This window comes from Astatotilapia calliptera, chromosome 23, assembly GCF_900246225.1.
Source record: "Astatotilapia calliptera chromosome 23, fAstCal1.2, whole genome shotgun sequence".
Classification (NCBI taxonomy): Eukaryota; Metazoa; Chordata; class Actinopteri; order Cichliformes; family Cichlidae; genus Astatotilapia; species Astatotilapia calliptera.
The window spans coordinates 20165446-20187236 of NC_039323.1; the positions used below are offsets into that span (position 1 = coordinate 20165446).

At 39.3% G+C, this 21791-nt stretch overlaps 2 protein-coding genes across 4 annotated transcripts in view; both read right to left on the reverse strand.

The window, feature by feature from the left end:
* agap1 (ArfGAP with GTPase domain, ankyrin repeat and PH domain 1) overlaps positions 1 to 14948 on the reverse strand; it is a 179805-nt gene extending 164857 nt beyond the window's left edge. Inside the window, exons 1-2 of one of the 3 annotated variants that reach the window (XM_026158520.1) lie at positions 14069 to 14948; positions 13825 to 13989 (exon numbers count right to left, since the gene is read on the reverse strand). In XM_026158520.1, the coding sequence (XP_026014305.1) occupies positions 13825 to 13987 (163 nt within the window). In that variant the 5' untranslated portion in view covers positions 13988 to 13989; positions 14069 to 14948. Of the gene's footprint in view, positions 1 to 13824 lie in introns of all 3 variants that reach the window. The other 2 variants (XM_026158521.1, XM_026158522.1) reach the window with 2 other exon arrangements.
* A 1052-nt stretch (positions 14949 to 16000) lies between these two features.
* On the reverse strand, positions 16001 to 20047 carry LOC113015501 (fas apoptotic inhibitory molecule 1-like). Its single transcript, XM_026157486.1, has 4 exons — positions 19809 to 20047; positions 18707 to 18935; positions 17647 to 17696; positions 16001 to 16939 (listed from the first exon to the last, which is right to left on the reverse strand). Exons 1-4 carry the CDS (start codon positions 19923 to 19925, stop codon positions 16790 to 16792), a joined length of 546 nt encoding a protein of 181 aa, XP_026013271.1. The 5' UTR covers positions 19926 to 20047; the 3' UTR covers positions 16001 to 16789.
* Positions 20048 to 21791: the final 1744 nt, after the last annotated feature.

Here is a 21791-nt window from a genome sequence, read left to right on the forward strand (position 1 = left end):
CAGAGTTTTTGCATAAGTTATGAAAGGATTCTAATTTGTTATTATAAAAAGCCACAACACTGAAATGTAAAACTTTTCTTTTTGTTATCATCTGGGTTTTTTTAGGCTTGAACAGTCATAATCTGCTCGCCTGGGCAACCTTAAGTACAAAGCTGGAATCAGATAGTCAGCGTAGCTTAGCATAAAGACTGGGAGTGATGGTAAGCAGCTAGCCTGGGAATTCTGGGATTAACTCATCCATCTTTCTGGTTTGGGATTTTCTCTCCCTGGGTGTAGCCAGTTTTATTCTGGGGCCATATGCAAGCAAGAGAGAGTCATCTTTAGCAGTCTACATTTACACATGTACAGACAGCTAGCATTTAAGTGCTGTAATACAGGAAGATTCTGAACTAACTGTTTTATATGTCATTGTTCTATTACAGTAAAAACAAGCATTATACAAATCAGATCTATTAGAATACAGAGCAAGCACAATTTTAATGAAACCTTCATAATGAAGTTTATGTCTAATAAACAGTCAATATTGGCCTGAAGTTGCAAAACAGATCTAAGATAATATCAGGAAGGTTTTTCTCTGATTTCTCTGGAGGTTTCCTTTAAAAGTGTGAGTCAAACTGAAGCTAAGAATGTGTGTCTCATGTGTTTGTGTTCAGATCTGACTGATTTATAACTGCACAAACCTCTAATTTGACTTTCCTTTTTATAGAGCAAATGTTCAATCAAATATTCTCAAACTTTATCTTTAAGTCGGTTCTCCTGAATCTAAATCTGTCCTGTTGTATAATAAAAGGCTGTAGCTCCTCGGGGCTCTCTCATTACACGACTTAGAGCCTCTCCTGCCTTTAAAACACAACAACAGTGGCGGACAATCGTACAGCTGACGTAAAGCACCGCTGCATTCGAGTGCAGTCATGTGTTTGGATATCACACACACTGAGGGATGGATGATAAGCACATCACCCTAATGGGGCCCTGCAGGCAGGCAGGCAGAACGACAGTGGGGGTATTTTTAGCATCGCTAACAGGTGACCCTCCCTCAGCTGAGCCCAATTACAGCAAACGAGGAGAGACGCCACCGTCTGGATGTTTAACCTGTTACTGTCCAACAGTTTTTATTGGATTTTCATCTAAATGGAAACACTTGGAACAGAAAAACTGGCCTTTTTAGACCCCATCTGCATTTGAGCCGCAATAACTTGAACATGATTTACAGCAGACCGGTGAATAATCTCCACGCATGTTTTCCATCCTGTTGTCCAAAGCTGTGCAAAGTTTCAGACATCAACAGCCAACTTTACATGAGACAGACAGGCATGAGTACAGCCAGCACAAATAATTAAGTCTTCAAACATGAAGGAGATGAAGTGGGATGAATAAACAAACAATGATAAAGATGTGAGAACCTAAATCATCAGAATAAGCGAGTGTCTCAGGCAGAATATTTTCAGCCTTAAATTCAATCAGTGAGACCATCTGCTGAAGATTTACTTCAAACTGAGGAGGGGGAAGCTGCACAATTTAACGCCTTTTCTCTAAATTCAGCGTGAGCATTCAGGGCAGACAGAAGGAACAAATCTTGACACAGAAGAAAATAACTTCCCACACTTTTCTGACAGATGGAGGTCAGGAAAATGTGGAGACATGGTAACAATGGCCCTATAAATAAGAATAATACAAGCCGAGCACACGATGTGCAGCAGCAGGTAAGTGCTTTAAGGTCTGTGATGAATCTTAGTGCTGCAAATTTAGTGATGTCATCATATAAACTTTACGCTAACGTCACCATAATCCAGAGAAAAGCAGCTTCCATTTAACTGTGATACTGAAAAGCAAACTGAAACACTGTGAAGGCTATAAAACCTCCACAGTAAAAAAAACAACAAAAAAAACAAGGGAATCCCCCGTGTACGCATTCAAACAGCTCGGCTAAATCCAGCCGAACTACCCACAATTCCTGCAGGGGGAATCATCGGCTGTAATGACACTGAAGTTTTCATAACCCCAAAACTGAACCATTTATTCTTCATAAAGACATTAAAAATGACTCGAAACAGGATGAAATTACATCTTCAAAGCCAGATTAATCAGCTGCAACACGAGCTTCCCTCGTAATTTATCTTGTTTATCTTTGCAGAGGCTTCAAATCAGAGCAGGCCAGCTACAGGGAGGTCTGGACTCAGCTGGACTGGCAGCTCATTTGAACTGGTATTTATCTTCCTAATGCGTGTTAATCCATCTGTGACAGTAGGATGCAGATCACGGCACGGCTCTGACATTTTCTCCCGAGTCGATATCCCCCCCTCCACTCCCCGCCTCCCTGAGATGCTTCCTCTGCAGACCGATCAATAAGAGCATCCTCTGGGCTTAATGACCATGAGGACCTGCTCGGGGATCCTGGTTAACTTGTTTATCTTAAAACACAGCGCGAATCAGTGCGGGATAAATATTTGTGTTTGTTCCAGCATTTCAGTGTCAACTGCCTATTTATACCTGGCTTCATTTAAAGATAAAGTCGATATAGCACAGATCACGACAATGGTCCCTGTTTTTGGAAATCAGGTCAGCAAAAGTGAGAGGAAATAATTTTAAATGACTTATTGCAGCTTTCCTGTTGCACATTTGGTGAAACTGGCCCCTAAAAAACAACATCTTCAAGACAAAATGTTCAAAAGAGTTAAAGTTATCAAAAAGATAAAGTTAACAGGCACATTTTCTGATGTTTATTGGCATACTCTTATGCTACACAGGTGAATTCAGGAAGCCTTGCCATCAACTAAATCCATGTTAGATTATCAGGACTTTAAATACACACAAAATAATGTGAAATTGGTTTTGTATTTGGATATCGTTAGCTTTAAGTCAGCAAACAGGCCACTGGAGTTCTAACATAGCATTTACTCCCCAAATTAGGTGTGGAACAAAAAAAGGACATCCCCCAAAAGAGGGTGGAGCCTAAACAAATTATTCTCTATAAAAACTTAAAAAGTTAAAAAGAAAAATAGGATACAGGCGAAACAAATCTCCAGAGAAAAGGAAAAATGAGGTTGGGGTATCCCTAAATAAAAGCACTTTGGTGAAAGAAGCAGAAGTTTTATTATTTTGCTTTTATTTTGGTGTAGGAAACTTCTATATTCTGTGGTAAGCCTACCCATATGGAAAAGAAATAGTAAAAACATATATGATTTACTCATGAAAGTGGCCACTTTCTCATTACTTTCATATATTGTTTTAGGAAGTATCCAAAACATACAAGTTTCATTATATAATTTTTCAAGGGATCTTATATGTGTTTTCACTCTTGTGTGCTTTTCATACAAGTTTCACACAAGACAGATACAAACTTTATAAGATTTATATATATCTTTTCCATATGGGTAGTGTTGAACAACCATATTTGGGTGGGTTTAAAAGCTGAACAGCTAAAAAGGAAGTGTACTAAAGTTAGTTGAGGTCATAAAAGGAAAAAAAAAAAAAAAAACACCATAAAGTGGGACCTAGAAAAGCAAAACACCCTAACCCAAAATAAGGTGGTATACCCTAAACAAAGCCAAAACTGAGTGGAGTGAAAAAACAAAACAAAAAAGAAAACAAAAAAAGAAAACAAGCAACATCCAAAGGAAGGCGGGTCCCTAATGGACCAGGGGGAAACAAAGTAACAAAACAAATTAATAAATCTGTGAATCTTGTCACTAATAAAAACTATACTGTAGACAAAGAATTAGAAAATTAGAGGAATCCAGAAATAAGATGTTTACTAAAAGAAGGAAATTTATATAACTACGTCTTTAAAAAAACAAACAAACAACAACAACCATTTTAATGGTATGGTTGGGTAACTGACACTGTGCATTAAAACTGAAACTATCTGAACAGGTATGTTTTTCAGGAAAGAGTACTATATTTGAGGTGGATGACCTGCTTTGGAGAGTGGGAGTAAGAGCCAGTATGAGTGGGACTGCACAGTAATGTTGGAGCTGGTTTTGGCTGCATTGAGATAAAACCACAGCTAAACTGCAGAACCAAAGCAGGACAATGTTAGACATCTGCTGTTCTACAGTCAAATAAATCTTTTACATGATGTCCAGTTTTATTTATCTGGCCGGGAGTTTAAATCTGCAGTTCCACCTGTCAGAGTCTGAATCTGCAGCTTTTTTGCTGTTATTGTTTTTACATAACACAGTACAGATGTCTGTGTGATTGTTGGAGGAGGGTGGGCAAAGCTTCTATCCTCAGGTTGGATTGAGTTTGATCTCAGCAGACGGAGGCTCGAGAGTAAAAATAAACCCCCACAACTGTTGAGATAATCCTTTATGATCGCTCCACGTATGAAAGGGGGTGATCAAACCTTTAAAAGTCTTTCCTCAGGTGTCGTATCGATCACTTTAAATGCTCCCAGTGGCTGCACATTATCAGTTTGTGCTGCCTGAGTGCCCGCCCACCTCCACTGAGAGCGCTTACTCCACTCCACTGATGATGACTCACCTCAAGCATTAATCGTAATGAAAAGCAGGAAAACAAATGAATGTTCGTAAAAAAAAAAAGAAACAAGAACATAATGTCAGCAGTTGGCCCTAATCTGGTGGAGTCAGCAGGGGTGGAGGCGGAGCTATGAGGGGGGGACAAAAGGTGCACAGATATGAGGCGTAATATCTCAGGACAGACTTCAGCGGCGGTCAGCGGGCGCAGTTATGCAATGGCTAAAAGCCTCGTTTAAAAGCATCCCGTGACTCCTTATTACAGTTATTAGCGGCCGTCAATCAGCCACAGTGTTACATCACAATCACACTCTGAGATCGACCATCTGCCAGAGTAACGCTCACTGAGCCTTACAGAAAAGTGCTACCGTCAACAAACAACGAAACAACCGACGCACATACCCTCACTTTGAAGATTACTTTACAATCAGTCACGTAACAGATCATTTCACTAGAAAATGTAAGAAAACACAGAACAGAAGTTTGATATAGCATTAATCATCAAATCTTTACAGGACAGACTCTAAAAACTTCTCAATTTTATCTTAAAAACAACTACTTAATCATCTAAATGGTTCCCTGTTAAAATTCAGGAAATAAACTAATTATATAATTATAAATCAAATAACTGCTGTATTTCTGCCATCAGTATCATACAAAAATATCTTAGTAAGTAGTCTGAAGGTGAAGATCCATCATTTAATTTTTTATGAGCATATGGTGGCTTAAAACAGCCCTGTATTATTGTCAAGTGTTCTTGTATGTATTTAAGGTGTTGCTTCACCTTGTTTTTAATCCAAGAATAAGAATAAAAAGGGCGAAATTCTTCAAAAAGGAGGAGTAGCCCAAAAAGAATGTGTGGTCATAAAAGAAAAAAAAAACATCGTAAGAAAGTGGGACACCAGGAAAACAGAAGAAGCCAAAAAATAAGAGGTCCAATTGTAATATAAGAAGAAATAGACCCAAAATTGGGCGGGATCAAGAAAAAGGTCAACCCCCTAAAGAAGGCGGGACCATAAACATCCTTAAATAAGGCAGGGTTGCAAAAATGACTTCTTTGTATTTAAAAGGGGTGGGGTTCTTTAAAACCTACCAATGAAGAAGCAGATCAAAAACATAACATGGAGAGAAAAACTTTTGACCTTTTTTTACTCAAATATCATCAATTATTTGATTTTCATAATGATTAACCATTAATATTCTGCCAGCAAACTAATTTATCAACTACTAGTTGCACTGGTTGTCATTATCATCAACCAAAAGCACTCTATAACACAGGCGGTTAAATCATTTTCCAAATGGTCCCTATAAGAAGCTGGGACTGGTGTGGCCCTCTACAATAGTTCCAGCTTCTCACATGGCCCCTTTGACAAAATGAATTGCCCAGTCATTGTCTAAAAGGTGATCTGAAGTTGTATTTATATAATTTTTCTTTCTACAACAGTTTGAGATAAATAAGGATTATTTTGGACTAGGGCTGCTCGATTATGGCAAAAATGATAATCACGATTATTTTCACTGAAATTGAGATCTCGATTATTTGACGATATTTATTTAACTCTTTAAGACCTACTATAGAACCAAGTCCGCCAGAGCTTATATTATTTTTTTACATGTTGTAGTGCCATTTGTGGGTGCATTTGAATTTGCTATGCAACTGTTATAGCCCATATTTTAATAATATGTATGCATTAAGTCCATAGTAACTACATTAATTGCAAAAAAAGTGCAATAAACTACAAAAAAATTGAAAATCGTTTTTGTTTTTTTTACATATATTTCTACTTGGAGAAATTTAAGAGGCTTATCCCTCAAAACTTTAAATACAAAAAAGTTGCAAAAAATAGTTTACAACAACAGGAAATTTATTTTGAGTGTCTTCATAGTTTTATTTTGGAGATACACCAATTTTTATATACTGCAGGAAAAACGAAAAAACAATCCTATGATGCAAATTAGCAAAGAAAACAGCAGGTGCATCAAAATAAACTATTTCCAGCAGTGCAATTTGAGTTCTAAGCATCCCAGAAACTATTCAGAAAAGTCAAACATGACCAGTATAGGCTTTTAAGGCCTACAAGTAAAAAAAACTACATTTCCGCGAAAATGACGTCACTTCCAGTTTTGGCCAGGAAATGGCGGACATGCGATAGTTAGCGGTGACGTCTGTTTCACTGTGGGAAATGTTAGGAACAGCTGATCGGATCGGTAAAGCGTGTTTCTGGAATATTATGTTTTTGTTCCTGCAAGCGCTTTTTATGCAATTTTTGCAAAGCTTTATGTGGAAGGAAACCGTGACCGAGGACAAGCTGGTGGCATAAGATGTAAGTACAACTCCTCCGGTTTCGTATGCAAAACAAATTATTGCGCTAGCTTACATGGTTCAGGTTCTACAGGGATTTAAAAATAGTTACACAAAACGGAGCGTGCTGCTCTGACCGGCTTTAAAGGGTTAACAATAACAATGTATTGAATAATGACTTTAAAAAATAATATAAAATAGTGCGCAACACCACTGAAGTTTTTTTTTTTTACCTCTCTTTTCAACCAACGGCAGTCACTCTCCTCTCCAAATAACTTCTGCTTAGCTTTCCGAGCTTCCCTCGGGTCCTCTTAATCAGCGGTCTCCAACCTTTTTTGCGCCACGAACCGGTTTATGCCCAACAATATTTTCATGGACCGGCCTTTAAGGTGTCGCGGATAAATGAGGGAGGGGCTAATAATCGGCTCAGTCATTTTTAATGATCGTTGAAAGCCCAGATCGTAATCGTGATTAAAATTCGATTAATTGAGCAGCCCTATTTTGGACTGTAAATCATGCCAAGTGAAGCTAATAGAGTCCAAAGGGAATCTATTCTGCTAATTTTGAAGTGTTGCAGTGTTTCCCATGCAAAGGTCTAAATATATTTTACAAATTAGCTTTATTTTTTCATCTATCAAAGAGAATAAGGAAACTTATTCAACTAGTGTACAGGCCCTTTGCTCTTATTTTGAAAGGCTGAACCCTTTCCATCTCTGACAAATTTGCTGTTATTTTAAGCTAACACTGGGGAGGATTTTTTTTTTCTTTTTTTGGTTGGGGGGGGGGGGGGGGGGGCTGTCTAAACCCTCTTTGAGGGGCACCAAAAAATTTCCACATGCAGTAAAGAAAAGAAAAAAAAAAAACCCTGAAAGTGTCTCTCAGACTTTGTGCTGATATTTGGAACTTTTCCAGCTACTCTGCCGCTTTGATTTCCTGCTGCAGTCTGTTTTATAGCTTTAAACCATGATTTATTTACATTACAGAACATGTGATTCACATTTCTTTCTTCATCTCCCTCTGGTTTTAGCATACAGTGTCCTTCCTGGCATATTACTGTTCTGCCATTTTAGCCTAAAGTGATTTTAATGTTTTAATAAAAGGTCAAATTAAGCTAAACTATAAACTATAAGCTAAACTATTAACTATATAAACTAAACCATATAAACTATGCTAAAAGCTAAACTGTAGGAAAATGTTCTCAGCTTGATGACAGACAAAGACCAAAATGACCATCATCATCTGCAGCCATCCTGGCAGCAGGTGACTAAAAACAATGCTTAGGTTCAGGTTGGTGTCAGTTTCACCCCCTGGCAGCCCTGCGAGATTTCTTTTAACTGAGTCCCAAACCCTGCTTGCCTCTTTATCTCCGCTCGTCCCTGAGCGGGATGGGCGTTGCGTCACAGTCAGTCCTAATGGCTGAAACATGAGAATGAGTGCTGCGTGGGCACAATCATAATAACTGAAGAGAGAAAACACAGAGCAAACACACCGTGGTGAGGCTAACTGGGTCACACGGTGCGTTCGCTGACCACAGGCTGGTGGAGTGAGACAAAAGCCCGAGGCAGAAAGTAGACGCTGGTGTTACTGGAGAAGCACTCGGACAAAGGAGCAGGAGTGATTAAATAAAAGGCTTGTTGCACTCCACCACGCAACTGTTCAGCTCACCTCCGACAGGTAAATTCCACAATATATGAATCACTGTTTGAATCTGATGCAGGACTTTAACCTGCACAGTTTCACATAAACACTCAAAGATTACAAAGAAGTCTTTATTCTCTTCTTTGTTGTAGTTTCTGTGTCTCTCTGCTCTTAATTAGCTCTTTTACAGCCTTTAAGTGGGACTCTGTAGCCTCTGATGCTGGTTAACCTCCACTCCACGCTGGCTCTCCTGCTGTGGGAGGATGAAGTGAAGGATGTTCACAGCGTGGGTTTGGTTTCATTTCATGCATCCACAGCTGTGAGGCCAAACACAGAGAAAGTGGGTCAGTGTCACCTGGCTGGCAGGGCATTGCCCATCCGTCCTCGCACACGCCTCAAATGCAAATGAGCCCCCACAGAGGCGTGCAGTCAGAGCGCCGTAACTGGGCCGAGTCACAGCCCACGGGAGCGGTGAGGACGGCAGCCTCCGGAGCCGAGAGCTTATGTAACCCGACGTGAATCTGAGCGACACGTCCAGATGTGCACCGAGAGGCAGAGACAGAGGATGACAGTGCTGCCGCTGCTGTTTTGGGTTATTTCCAGCATGAGTCACCATGTGAATTCAGGCAAAATGGAAGTGAACAGAGCAGGAGCGAGTCAGTGCTTGGACTACTCAGTTGACAGCTGCGAGGCCACTGAATGCCTCCACCCTCAGCCCTGTGCTGCCGACTGTAAGGACTGCAGCTGGTCCAGATGTCAAATGATTCAATTAAGACTCAAATCTGACTCAAAATCCTCTAAAAACACACCAAACCCCATTCATTTTACGCCAAATTTAACAAAAACAACTATACTCAGGAAGAAATAAGGTATAATTACGACACTTTTATTTCAACAACAATACTAATTTGACTTGCTGAACTATTAGCATCCCTAAACCACCCATGCTGTTGACTATAAAGACCACAGCAGATGTTAAATGATTCAATTCAGACTCAAATCTGACTCAAAATCCTCCAAAATACACAAGAAATGCAAAAACTAAACCCCATTTATTTTAGGCCAGGTTTATGAGAAATAACAAGCCTAAGAAAGAAATAAGACACAATTACTGCACTTTTCTGTAAGTGACAATATTGATTTGACACTCTGAACTATTACCAGCACAGCTGGACTGTAACGTCAATCATTCTGTTAGAAAACTCATCAATGGTAAGCTTTCAAAACACAATGAAACCTAGAGAAGTTCAACATATTCTTTATTTCAAATTTTGTCACATTTTCTGCTGGAGAACATCTCACATTCAGTGGTTCAGATCAAACTACTAGAACATTACAGATCAGGATTACACGAAGAAGTATTTTTGAAGCCTCAACAGATAGACAGCGTGCCAAGAAAAAGTATTTTTACCCCCTCTGAGTATTCTATATATACAGATATCAGTGACTGTGGGAAAGGACAGATTTTTGTGGTGCAGGAAATAATATTCTTTAGTAAGAGTAATACCTGACTGGGTTTTGGATGCATACACATTAACAGTCTATTTGGAGAGCAAAACAGATGAAGTAGTCCCAAAAGTGGGCAGGGTCAAGAAAAAAGGGAAACCCCCAAAAGAAGGTGGGGCTTAAAATCAAGACTGGCAAAGAAATAAAGCCCAAAATAAGGTAAGGTTACAAAAAATAAAAATCCCATAAAGCTAAAAAGTGAGTAGGCCAAAAGTTAAATGGATCATAAACGATAAATGCAAAAACATGTCATAAGAAGTCAGGGCCCTAGAAAAGCAAAACAGACCACAAAACAAAGCAATGTACTGAGACAAAATTCAGGTGGGTCGACAAAGACAAAAAAAGCATAAAACCTACCCGGTCCTATGTGAAAACATAGTTGCCCTCCATGTTATAATTAATTAACAGTCACATTTTTAAACAGCTCAATTTCAAGTTCAATTTCACCAGCCTGACTACCGTCAGAGCGGTTGAATCAATAAATCATTAAAATAGAACCTGACAAAGTTCAGTACGCTTAAAGGTCTCAAAACGCAACACATGACACCAGAAACTACTGAGAAACAAATCGGAATAGATCAGAATTATCCTCACTGCGCATGTATGTTGTATCAGCCATACATTCACACGCTGTAATTCTGCCTTTAAGGCAGCTAACGAAAGAGGTATATCCAACACAAATATTTTCATTTTAAGGCAAAAACATGAAAGACGGAGAGACTGAAATTTGGGCCGCACATGTAAATGTACGTGATCATCAGATTGCCTTATTGACCATCATCACAAATAGTGAATTTTAATTAGATGAATAAATTTTGAACGCATTTTAAACATGGCTGCTGTTTCTTGAGCTCTTTGCTGTGTTCATTAGAAGAACAAGCAGCAGTAACTGTCTGAGAGGAAAATGCGGAAGGTTTTCTGCTGCTTCTAATGTCCCTGTCAGTGATTATTTTACCCATAAATCACCTGAAACCACAGCACAGCTATTATCTTTAAATGTCATGAGTGATGTAATCCCTTTACTCTGCCAAGATCCTTTAAAATCACACTGAAAAACACTTAACCAGCTGTAAATCCTCTTTTTCAATTATTTACCTTTTTTTTTTACATCATTAGTTGCTTTCTGCTTAATGTATGTCATTACAGATTGTGTTGGTGTTGTTCCCTCGTCATCATAAATAATGTTGTTCCAGGTTCAACATTGCAAGTGACCTTCTCAATCACCTTCTCTTGACGTCATCCGCGACCTCGAAAAAAAACAAACGCCTTCAAAAAATCTACTTCACTTGCGAGAAGAGAAACCACCTCTGCAAGGACGATATGTATAATGCTTACCGTTTATTAAAGAAAAGTATCCTGAAATGCAAAGAACTGAAGTTCCTGGATGGGCGGACAGAAGCGGTTTCTCTTCTCGCAAGTGAAGTAGATTTTTTTAAGACGGTATTTTTCAAAGGCACAAAAGGGGGACGTCACAACAATGTGATTGGTCACTTGCAATGTTGAACCTGGAACAACATTATTTATGATGACGAGGGAACAACACCAACACGAGGATATCAGATCATCCATTGCTACTAGTGTTGCAATTTGTTTTTGTTGTTATTTTATTTAGTGTGTCAGATCGTATCATCTTATTTGCAATAGCAGATTCCATCGTTATTCTTTCTTTCACATTTCATCAGTTTGTTTTCATTGAAATGACAGTAGCTTCATATCGTCATCCTCAGCATCATTTCCTTCATCATGTGGCCCAAAGGAGCAAGCAGAAACTCCACTTCTCAGGTCTGAAAGAGTTTCACTTCCAGCTGTAACATCTCTGAATTCCAGCTGCTTCTCTCTGATCAGATCGTTTCTGTTTCAATGTAATATCTGCTTATGTTTGAGCTGGATTTACAGGATTTCTGCACCAATGTGTGGTTAATTCACTGGATTAACCACCAAACAGCAGCCATCTGGCTCTCACTGCCTCTTGTGTTTAAAGGAGAAAGGATCATGTCAGATCGTTGCTGCTTCCCCATCAATATCAATCAATAAATCAATGCTGAGACACTTGTACTTATGGAGGCTGAAACAGCTGTTCAGCACAGGGTCTTCTGCTAATCTGACAGAGGGATTAAGTTATGAAGCCGTTATGTAAAAGTGTAATCCCGGTGATGTTGTGAATTACGAGGAATAAATCTGTTCCCAAACTACCCGATCCATCGAGAACGCCTCGAAGGTTATCACTTTCTTTGATCACTGCTAGCAAGTTTATTTATCACCTGAGTCAGGTTTGTGTTGAGACTCTGATAATAACACTAAAAACACAAAGAAGATGTAAACAAAAGGCTTTGTTATCAATAACGTCTTTTCGATAACTAGTTCAGTCGGGACAAAACCCACTGAATCACTGGCAAAAGCCTAAGGTACAAAACCCACCAAATCACTTTAATTTTCTCCATTCAATTGATCATTTACATTTTAGCAGCCTCTAAACTAATGTAACTCTAATGTAACTCCACCCCCAAATTCATAAAGTCTCTCCCCCAATTTTCCTCTTCTTCTTAGTATTTTCTACTTTTAAAGGGTGAAAATGTCCACATTTGGACACTGAAGGGATTCATGGTCGAGGGAATCACTAACGTTTGATTTTCAAGTATGTATGTAAATTTTGACTTACTTAAGTAACTTGAAATTTCAACATAAGTAATTCAAAACTTTAAGATTAAACCCAGAAATGTTATGATAAAAGTCCAACATTTTGAGATAACTCTAAATCCTAGCTTAGAAGTAACCCCTAATTTTTAGATATTTAACTTAAAACCTTAAGAGAATAACTCACAATGTTGAGATGCTCAGTTTTTAATTCTAAATTTTGATATTACAACTTAAAATTTTGTGATAACTCAAACTTTGTTGAAAAAAACATTTTGTAATAATAACTAAATTTCAATTTACTTGAAAGTAACTTGGGATTTTGAGATATCTCAGACAAAAATGGAAAGATAAAAAACCTGAGGTTTTGAGACAATAAATACAAAATTTGAAAACAACTTCTATCAATATCTGTTTCTACACTCATTGTGTATGAGTGCTTAATGTTTGTTGTATATTTGCTGCTATGACAACTCAATTTCCCTCTGGGATTAATAAAATTTCTCTGATTCTGAACTTAAAGTGTTTCAATAATCATTCTGAATTTGGAGATAAAACCCAAAATTTTGAGATAATAACGTTCCAATTTTTTATTCCACGTTAACTTACTTAGGATTTTGTGATAACAGCTCAAAAATTTGAGTTACCTCCCTGGCCATTTTCCCTATTTTTAGTGGCAGAAACAAACTTTCGCTGTTTAAAATAAAACAGTTTGGACTGGTTTTAGACCTCAGTTTTCTTGGTTGCCACGGTGACACATCCCCTCCACTTAAGAATCTACACAAAATATGTTGGATGTTGTACAATATACATCCAACAGTAAAAAAAAACAAACTAGATTTGTTGTTAGTGAAGACCAAACACTAGCAACAAAACGCCACCGGCAATTCAATCCACACCCACAGGTGTCACTATTAACAAGGTTTTCTAGAACCATACAGGATCTTCTTTAAAGAGTGCTACTCTGTGTTCATGAGGACTCTTTAATGAGTGTCTCACGGTGTGATAACTGCTTTGTTTTTCCCTTGAAATACGGGGGACTCAAACATGACAGCTTTCACAGCCTGAACACGATTTCCCGAGAAGAGAAAAAGACTGTGGGAACATTAAATAAACTTTCCCACCAACAATTCAGGCGGATTGTGCAACATCTAACAGACCATCTCCGGGCTGGAAATGTAGTCTGCTGTCACCCATCTTTCACCAACCCACCCACATACTACCAGCATCCATCCATCCTCCTCCTCCATCCCCCGGGTCCTGTCCTACCTTCAATGGCGATGACATGCTCCCGGATCTGGTTCTGTAGCAGCGGCTCCTCCACCCGCTCCAGCAGCTCGTAGATAGAGTAGATGTTGGGGTGCACGGACTCGAACCTCTGGATCTCATTTCGGATAGCGGCCGAGTTGGCAAGGTGTTGCTGGTAGTTCATGGCTGAAGCAGCAGAAGAAGAAGAAGGTGAAATCTGTGACCTCCAGCAGCCTTAGAGCACACTCATACTCCAGCTGTTTACCTCCAGATGTGCGGGGAATTTAAATCACAGTGTGGGTGCAAGGTTTATGCCAGCAGCGAGGGGTGGAACTCTTCTACATGCCTGGAGAAATTCATGGAAGTGCTGCTTCCAGAGCAGCTTCCAGAGGAAGAGACACACTGCTCCTACTGTCCGGTGAAGGCAGCCGTTTCTCGGGGTGTCCCGCTTCCAGATTCCGTTGCGGTGACAGATGTGCGGCAGGCTGAGCGCCGCTTCCCCATATCCCCCCGCAGTCCGTGCGGGATTAAAGCGACACTCGCCCCGGTGTTGCTGGATTAAACTTTAAAAAAGGATTATTAATCAGAGAGGAGCAGGAGGATAAAAAAAAAAAAGAAAACGGCCTTGATGCTAGGTGGCTAGGCTAGCCGGCTAAAGCTAACTAGCTTCCAAGCTTTAGAGAGCGGGAGGTAAGGAAAAAGTAACCGTTTTCCAGGTGTGAAAGTGGGCTTTATTCACCAACTCAGAGGGGGGTCAGAGGCCGTGAGAGGAGTTTTCAGAAGCGGGCAAGATCAGAGCAGGTACCCGGCTGGTAAACAGTTAGGTGGGGGTAGTTAGGATGCCTGCTCCGGTCCGTCTGTTGTTTATGTCTTGGCTGAATAACGTCCACCTGTCCGGATTAAACCCCCAACAGCTGGACTCCACAGGAGCTCGCGCGCCTCTAAAGTTAATCCAGGTGTGTGAACAGCAGGTATCTCTCAAGTAAGTCCCGCACGCGGCGCCCAAACACTCAGCCGTGCCCCCCTGTCCGTGCGGCGGTGAGGTCCATCCCGTATAGACTGGAGCTGCGGTATCCCGGCCGGAGAGCTTCCTCCCGGAGAGTCAGGCTGTACACGCAGCGCAGCAGAGTTCCGGTGATGCTTTCAAAATAAAACGCGACACTTTTAAAAAACGTTTTACAGTTTTTTCTCTTATAAAACAGGCAGAAACCGTATATTAGTGTAAAAGGTGTAGCTGAGGGGTTTTCAGTCATTAATTTCTGTTCCTTATTGTTCTTTAATTTAATTTTAATTTAATTTAAGTTATCTGTCATTTGTTTATGACTATTATTTTTATTGTAAAAACTGTAAATAATAACCAAATATAATAATCATTATTTAATTTTTTAAAAAGCTATAACAATACAGTCCGAAGATGACACTTTTTTCTCATAAACACTTTAGTTTGTTCCATTAAATTAATTATTTTCTTGTATTTCAATTTTGTTTGTTTTTTCTCCTTTCTGTAAAGCATGACAAAAATTACGTTTTTCTTATTCATCAGTGACCCCGAGACACCAGCCAGAGTTTACTTAATGGAATATAATTTCAATTTTTTTAAATATTGATTTCTATCATTTTTGCTTTTTTCATTCTTCTATTTTATTTTTCTCAAAACACCGAAACAGATATTTTAAAAAAAAGTTTAGAAAATCTTCTGTTAAAATTGTCAGTCGTCAATTTTATCTTTTATGGTAAGCACATTGAGTTTACATGTAATTAAATGTGCCATATAGATATAACTGACATTTTGTAGTCACATATTGGATCTAATATTACTTCTTGTAGAAAAGGCTATTCTATAAGTGAGTCTTACCAGTCAGCTGACATCTGGGGAATATCTGCAGGCAGTTATTTGGGTAGTCCTCTTTGTATCATTGCACATGGAGCTGTAACTTTGACTTGAACAGTCACAAAATCTGTTTCAAAAGTTTGGTGACTTTGGTTGGCTCTTTGGAGGGAGGGCAACAACTGCCATCTTTGATTTGGGGTGGTTGTCCTCCTTACATCAGACTTGATGATTCTGAAACACCTTCAGGACTTCCCCAGCTTTCAAACATGCTTTAACAGTTCAATCACATGTTATACAAACCAGGGTTTCCCAAACTTTTACAAAGTTTGCAGAATCTATTCACATTTCATTTACAGGGATTTCAGCTCAGTCACATGTGTTTATTGAAGGTTTATTGTTTCTCACCAAAAGGAAAAAAAAAACAAAAATAACGATTACAGAGCTGTTGCTTTATGACCCCTCTTATTGTCTGTGAGTCTAACAGCTGCTTTCCCAACAAATACATTCATTCTTTTATCAGAAAACAAGAAAAAAAATTACCAAAACATTAAAGTTATGTCAGTCCAAATCTCAACTGTAGGACAAATTAAAGAGATAAACCGGCATATTTGAAACATTGTTTTTTTGTTTTTGTTTTGCTTATTTACAAAAAAATTTATAGCTCATAAAGAAAACTCATTACACAAAGTGAAATATTTAAAAATGGTTAAAATTTCTGCCCATCACCGACATCAAACTGAGACATTAAAATTATTATTTGCATTTCCTTCAGTTGAAGTTTCCTTAGTCTTTAGTGCACTGAGTTTGATATTACCGATTACCTTTAGACAATAATAATAATAATAAAAAAGACAAACCTTTTTTGTTACACTTTTATTTTGAACTTCGAACCTTATTTGTTCCGGTTTTCTATTACTCAGCTGCCGCGTGCTTCACGCATTGAGGAAGGTAGTTGATGCGTGGAGGCTGCGCAACAAGAGCCACTCCTTCAAAATAAAAGTGTCACCAGTACCCCTCCATGAAGCTCGAGCTGCGCATGCCAGAGTTTATTCTTCACATCTCCAGGAACAGATCTGCTTCTAAGTTTGTCAGGAGAAGGTCTCCATCCTGTGCCGCTGCATTCAAGCACCTCAAAGAGCGTCTGAAAGAGGAGCTCTATTGCGTGGACGCTGTCACTCTCTCGCCATCCAGCAGTAAATAGTGCACAATGCCGCTCTTCTTCTGTCCGCCGCTCGCTGCCTTGATGCAGCACTCGTGCCCGCCGACCATGAAGTGCGTCTCTGTGCCGTCGTCTACAAACTCTCCCTGAGGACAGGGCATGAGAAACAATGGAGGCTTTTATTTTGTCAGCATTCATAGCTTTAAAAACGCGCTAGGAGTTTTATTTTGAAAAATCAGAAGATTATCACAACAACATAAAGAAAAACAATAACTTTATTGCTTTTTTGGTCTCCTACTTTGAAAATTAAATAAATAGTGCTCTCATTGGCTAATGAGCTGTGATGGTGAGTGAGCGATAACATCACCTCCAAACAGCTTCAGGAAAGTATTTGCTGGGGTCATAAGTAAAGGGAACCCAGGGCTGTTTTCTCATAAACTTCTACAGGATCACAAATCTCTTTAAAATGCATTTTATTTTGAAAAGCACCCGCTCTTTTTCGATTTAATGTTTCTGAGAAGTTGATACAGGAACACGTTCACTTCTTCTTTTAGCCACACTGCTAACCAACTCATCATGGCGTCCACAAATATACACCTGTTTCAACTGAAGCACATGCATCTGGCAGCAGGTATTGCTCCTACACATGTAGATATTGTTCAGCATTAGTGGGGCCCTCACAGATCACTAAGTTACCCCTGCCATGTATACTAATGTTCCCTCCCTGGTTTTCTTTGTAGCCTCAAACCTGACAGCACAGTTTCCCACTCCTTTATTGAAACCAGCAGTTACATCATACGTTACGTTTATTTTCAGGATAGTGTGTCTCAGAGTATTCACCAGTGGCGCTCACCGTGGTTTCCATCTTCTGCCCGTTGCACCAAACATCCATGGTGTCCTTTTCTGTGAGAAAGAACAAACATAGATGGTTAGTTTGTTTAAGCAACACCAGTGGCTGGTCTTCCTCTTTGAAATAACACACAGCTGATCAATGTCTGAGATCAGGTTACGAAGCAGCTGGCACAGATATGTAAAAGGCTCCCCATGATTCCTGCAGAAACTGTGGTCCCAGCAGTGTTTCTCAGCAGTTTGGTCATTTTCCTTTAAATTTGGTAATTTTTTGCTATTTTTGGTGTTTTGGTGGTAATTTGACATCTAATCTTGGAGATTTTGGGCCTCTTGAGTCTTTTTGCATTTCAGTTTTGTTTTAATCAAATGTTCTTGTGTAATTTTGATAGTTTTGCTTTTTTCTTTTTTTTTTTTTTAAACCTTCTGCTGCTTGTGGTCATTTTCCACAAGTTTCATTTTAGCCATTTTGGATTGCACTTTATTTCATTGTGTCTTCTCAAGGTCAGTTTGTGCTGTACTATGTTGATCCTTTTGTGTCTCATTTTCACAGCTGTTTTAGGTATTTGACATTTAGTTTGGGTTGTTCTGCATCATTTCTGACAGACTGGCATCTTTTTTGGTGTCCTTCTGCTCATGATGCATTTCCATTTGTGTTCGATTTTAGTAATTTTAAATCATAAATGGTTGATTTTGATCATTCCTTTGGTCATTTTGGGGTTCATTTTCTATTTTTCTTTGGTCGGTTTTTGTGTGTTTAATAATTTATTGTACTTTTCTGTATCATTTAGTTTAACGTATTTCCCTTTGAATGCAATCCATCTCATTTCCATGTTTGGTGGACCTAAGTTACCATCAGGTTCTCTGTTTCTGTTCGCGGTCTTCTTTAATCCACCGTTACGTTTTGGTAGTCTAACTAGGTTGATGCTGGTTGCTTCCTTTCCAAAGATAGCTACACTGACCTCACCCTGAGCAGATTAGACTGCCCGTCCTCACCTACATTTCCTCCTGCAAACACCGGACTACAGCTTGCAGCTGCAGGTAAAAACCTGAGAGGGTGAGCTCACCGAGGACGACCCTGTAGTCCTCTTCGCCCACTTTGAGCAGCCAGGTCTTGGTGGTCTTGGCTCTGTTGTCGATGAACTTCTGCAGACTTTTCCCAGCGATGTTCAGCGAGTACTCGTATGCAAAACCGCTCACGGCCTCGATGTTGATGGTGGCTTTGGTGTTCGCACCTCCCACCATGAAGGTTTCCTTTCCAACCAGCTTGAACATCCAGTCTTTTCTGATGACTTCCTGTTAAGGAGACATGGCTGCTTTCAATAAACACCTGCTGCACTGCTTTCATACACTCACTTTTTTTGGACAGGTTAATACAGACAAAATGATCATGGAAGTATGGATTCACTGAAGTATTAAGGGTATTACCACAGTGACACAAAAAACAAGTACTACATGCATCAGCATGAAATGTGCTTAAAGTACTAAAAGTACTGATTCAGATAAGATTGGCTTATCAGCTGGAGGCCTTAAACAATTCTTTGGAGTCATTATTTTAACAAGCATTTGAAATACTAATTAAATTATGCTGATGTGCTGTTGAAAAAGCTTTCTCTGTAGATTAAACTCATGCCTCACTTCTTCAAATGACGCGATAACATCAGGATTTGGAAGATTCAGATCTCGTTGCTTTTTATGCACCTTTGGAGGTGGACTGGATCATGTATAGAACCAGTTCAGTCCCCACAGGTTGCATGTTTGATGGCTATGTGTTAAAAGAAGATTTTGACCTTTGTTTGGTCCAGTTACAGTTAACCACGTGACGTATATACTACTGACAACTGTTAATCTATAATAACTGGTACTTTCAGTATCTTTTGTAGCCAGTTTAGTCAAATGTTAAATCATTTTAAAGTATTTTAAACTGTAGTATTTCCAGCTTCATTAAATAACTGTATTAAATACTTGTTTAAAACATATTATTTTTTACATTTAAAATCAGCATGGGCTTTAAAATGATTTTAGATTAAGCTGGTAGTTCTCAAATCAATCACCATGAGGTGACAAAATGCACAAACTGGCTTACAACCTAGGGGAAAAATTTGGTCAGGGGCCAAAACACACTGGGAACCCCCCACTATGCTCTCCCAGAAAGAAGCAGGACCTCACCTTTCCATTGACAAAAACAATCCTTTTTCCAGTGGTGGTGCCATGAGCGAACTCGATCCTATAAACGCCGTCGCTCAACGCCACCTCCCACACGGCCACCACATCTCCGCCTAACATCTCTGCCTGACCTCGGGATCTGGTCCTGGATGTCCAGAAACAGTCAAAAAGTCAGCTGGAAAACCATCTGTGGGAGTGAGGACCGTCCGTCCCGCACAGCTCTGCCTCGGTGTCGGCTCAGCAGTAGGTGAATTACTGTAAGAGGATTATGGATGTGAGCTCACTATATAGTGCCACAGACAATTAGGACAGGCTCTGGTTTTATCTCAGGCTGGCTTGAGGCAGCAGAAATGTTAGCTGGGGCTTTAAAAGTTCAACAATTGTTTCCTGAAGCTGGCACTTTTAGAAATCCAGCCAATATTCACCTTTAAGAAGCTTGAGTTTGTAATGAGGCATTGAAACGGTTGCCATTAATTTGTCTGTCATTTAACTGATTAATCCAACAAGCCCTCAAACCTGAATAAGCCTATACTAGATTACTGGCTACCCTCTACTTAGGAGTTATCAGTCAATTTTGGGGTGGGCTGCATCTTTACACGGACCTCACCTGTAGAACCTCTTTCAGAGTTGTTTCCTCTGAGTACAGCAAGCACCATGTTTATTATGACTCAGTGGGAACTGATATAAAGATGTATTTTGACTGCAGGACCACGTTACCTGTAGATGAACTTGATATGTTCTGACTGTTGGAATAGTTCCTAGGCATCAGAGAACCTTAAAGAAAGTGCAGGAACTTTTCCTACAAACTGGAAACCTTTGGAACAGCTTGGATTGTTATGATTATATGAACCTACCCCAGCAATTAGGAGCCTTTCGAGGAACTCAGTATGTTTGGACTGTAGTACCTTTTTCTGAAGTTCAAAACTTGGTTTGTTTTGATTGTAGAAACCTACCCCTGGAACTAGGAACCATTAGATGAAAACAGTATGTTAGGACTGTAGGACCTTTTGCTAGGAACTAGAAACCTTTAGAGGAACTTGGTATGTTTTGATTTTAGGAACCTACCCCAGTAACTAGAAACCTTTAGAGGAACCATTTCATTCATTTATCTATTTTTAAATTGTCATAGACAGAGAGGATATCCCTAACGAACATACCGGGTCATATTTAAGATATAAACAGCATGTTCAGCAAAATGTTTTAGCTCTCTTATCAACTCCAAACTCCTCCCTTCTCTGGTTTCAGCATTTTTTTTTTCATTCTTTCATTCCATCTTTTCATCTTTTCATTATTAGATTCTCTTCCCAAGTCACATTTCACAGGGATTTACATCACACGGTGTTTGAAATCTTTTGAGCTGCCCAGATTCTGCAATTGTATCTGTATTGATTACATGTTTAGACTTTCTCTGTATCTGCAGCTCAGACTCCAGTCTCAGCGTTTTAAAGCAGAAAGCAGCTCTGCCGGCTCGTCCTGGCGCTGACTCACACAAAGCTTCTATTGTGTCTTTGTTTTCTGGATCTTTGCGCTTTAATGTGTCTCATATCTGAGCCGCAGCCAAAAACACGCTACTGTGAAACTCAGTCACACAGAGGGGAAGGAAGTGATTAAAAACCGATGCATGTGCGAGGACGCCTGTCAGTCACAGCTCTGATTTATTTCACCTCTCTCTCTTATAGCGCAGGCTGTTTGATGCTCTTTAAAATTTCTGTTCTTATCTTGTGTTTAACTTAATTTAAAGACAAGACATGAGGAAAAAAAGAAATGATGACAAAGCACAAAGAAAAACAAAAAAGAAAAGGATGACTTTTGCTCAGATTTAACCCAAAACATTGCCTAGATCTTATCTTTCTATCTAATCTAACCCTGTAAGTGACTCAGAGATGTTTCTGATTGCTTTAAAAAAATCTGCATGACATATGACAGAGCTATTGAAACAGGGATTCTTTTTTTTTTCTATTATGCAACTTTTTTCTTTACATTTAA

What these genes read in the sequence shown, in the direction of transcription:
- LOC113015501 (XM_026157486.1), bottom strand. Translation starts at nt 19,925, where the DNA reads ATGTTAGGCGGAGATGTGGTGGCCGTGTGGGAGGTGGCGTTGAGCGAC. An exon ending in GGACTACAGGGTCGTCCTCG is followed by an intron (nt 17,697 to 18,706) that starts GTGAGCTCACCC and finishes TCTTTCTCACAG; the next exon opens with AAAAGGACACCATGGATGTT. An exon ending in GGCAGAAGATGGAAACCACG is followed by an intron (nt 16,940 to 17,646) that starts GTGAGCGCCACT and finishes CCCTGTCCTCAG; the next exon opens with GGAGAGTTTGTAGACGACGG.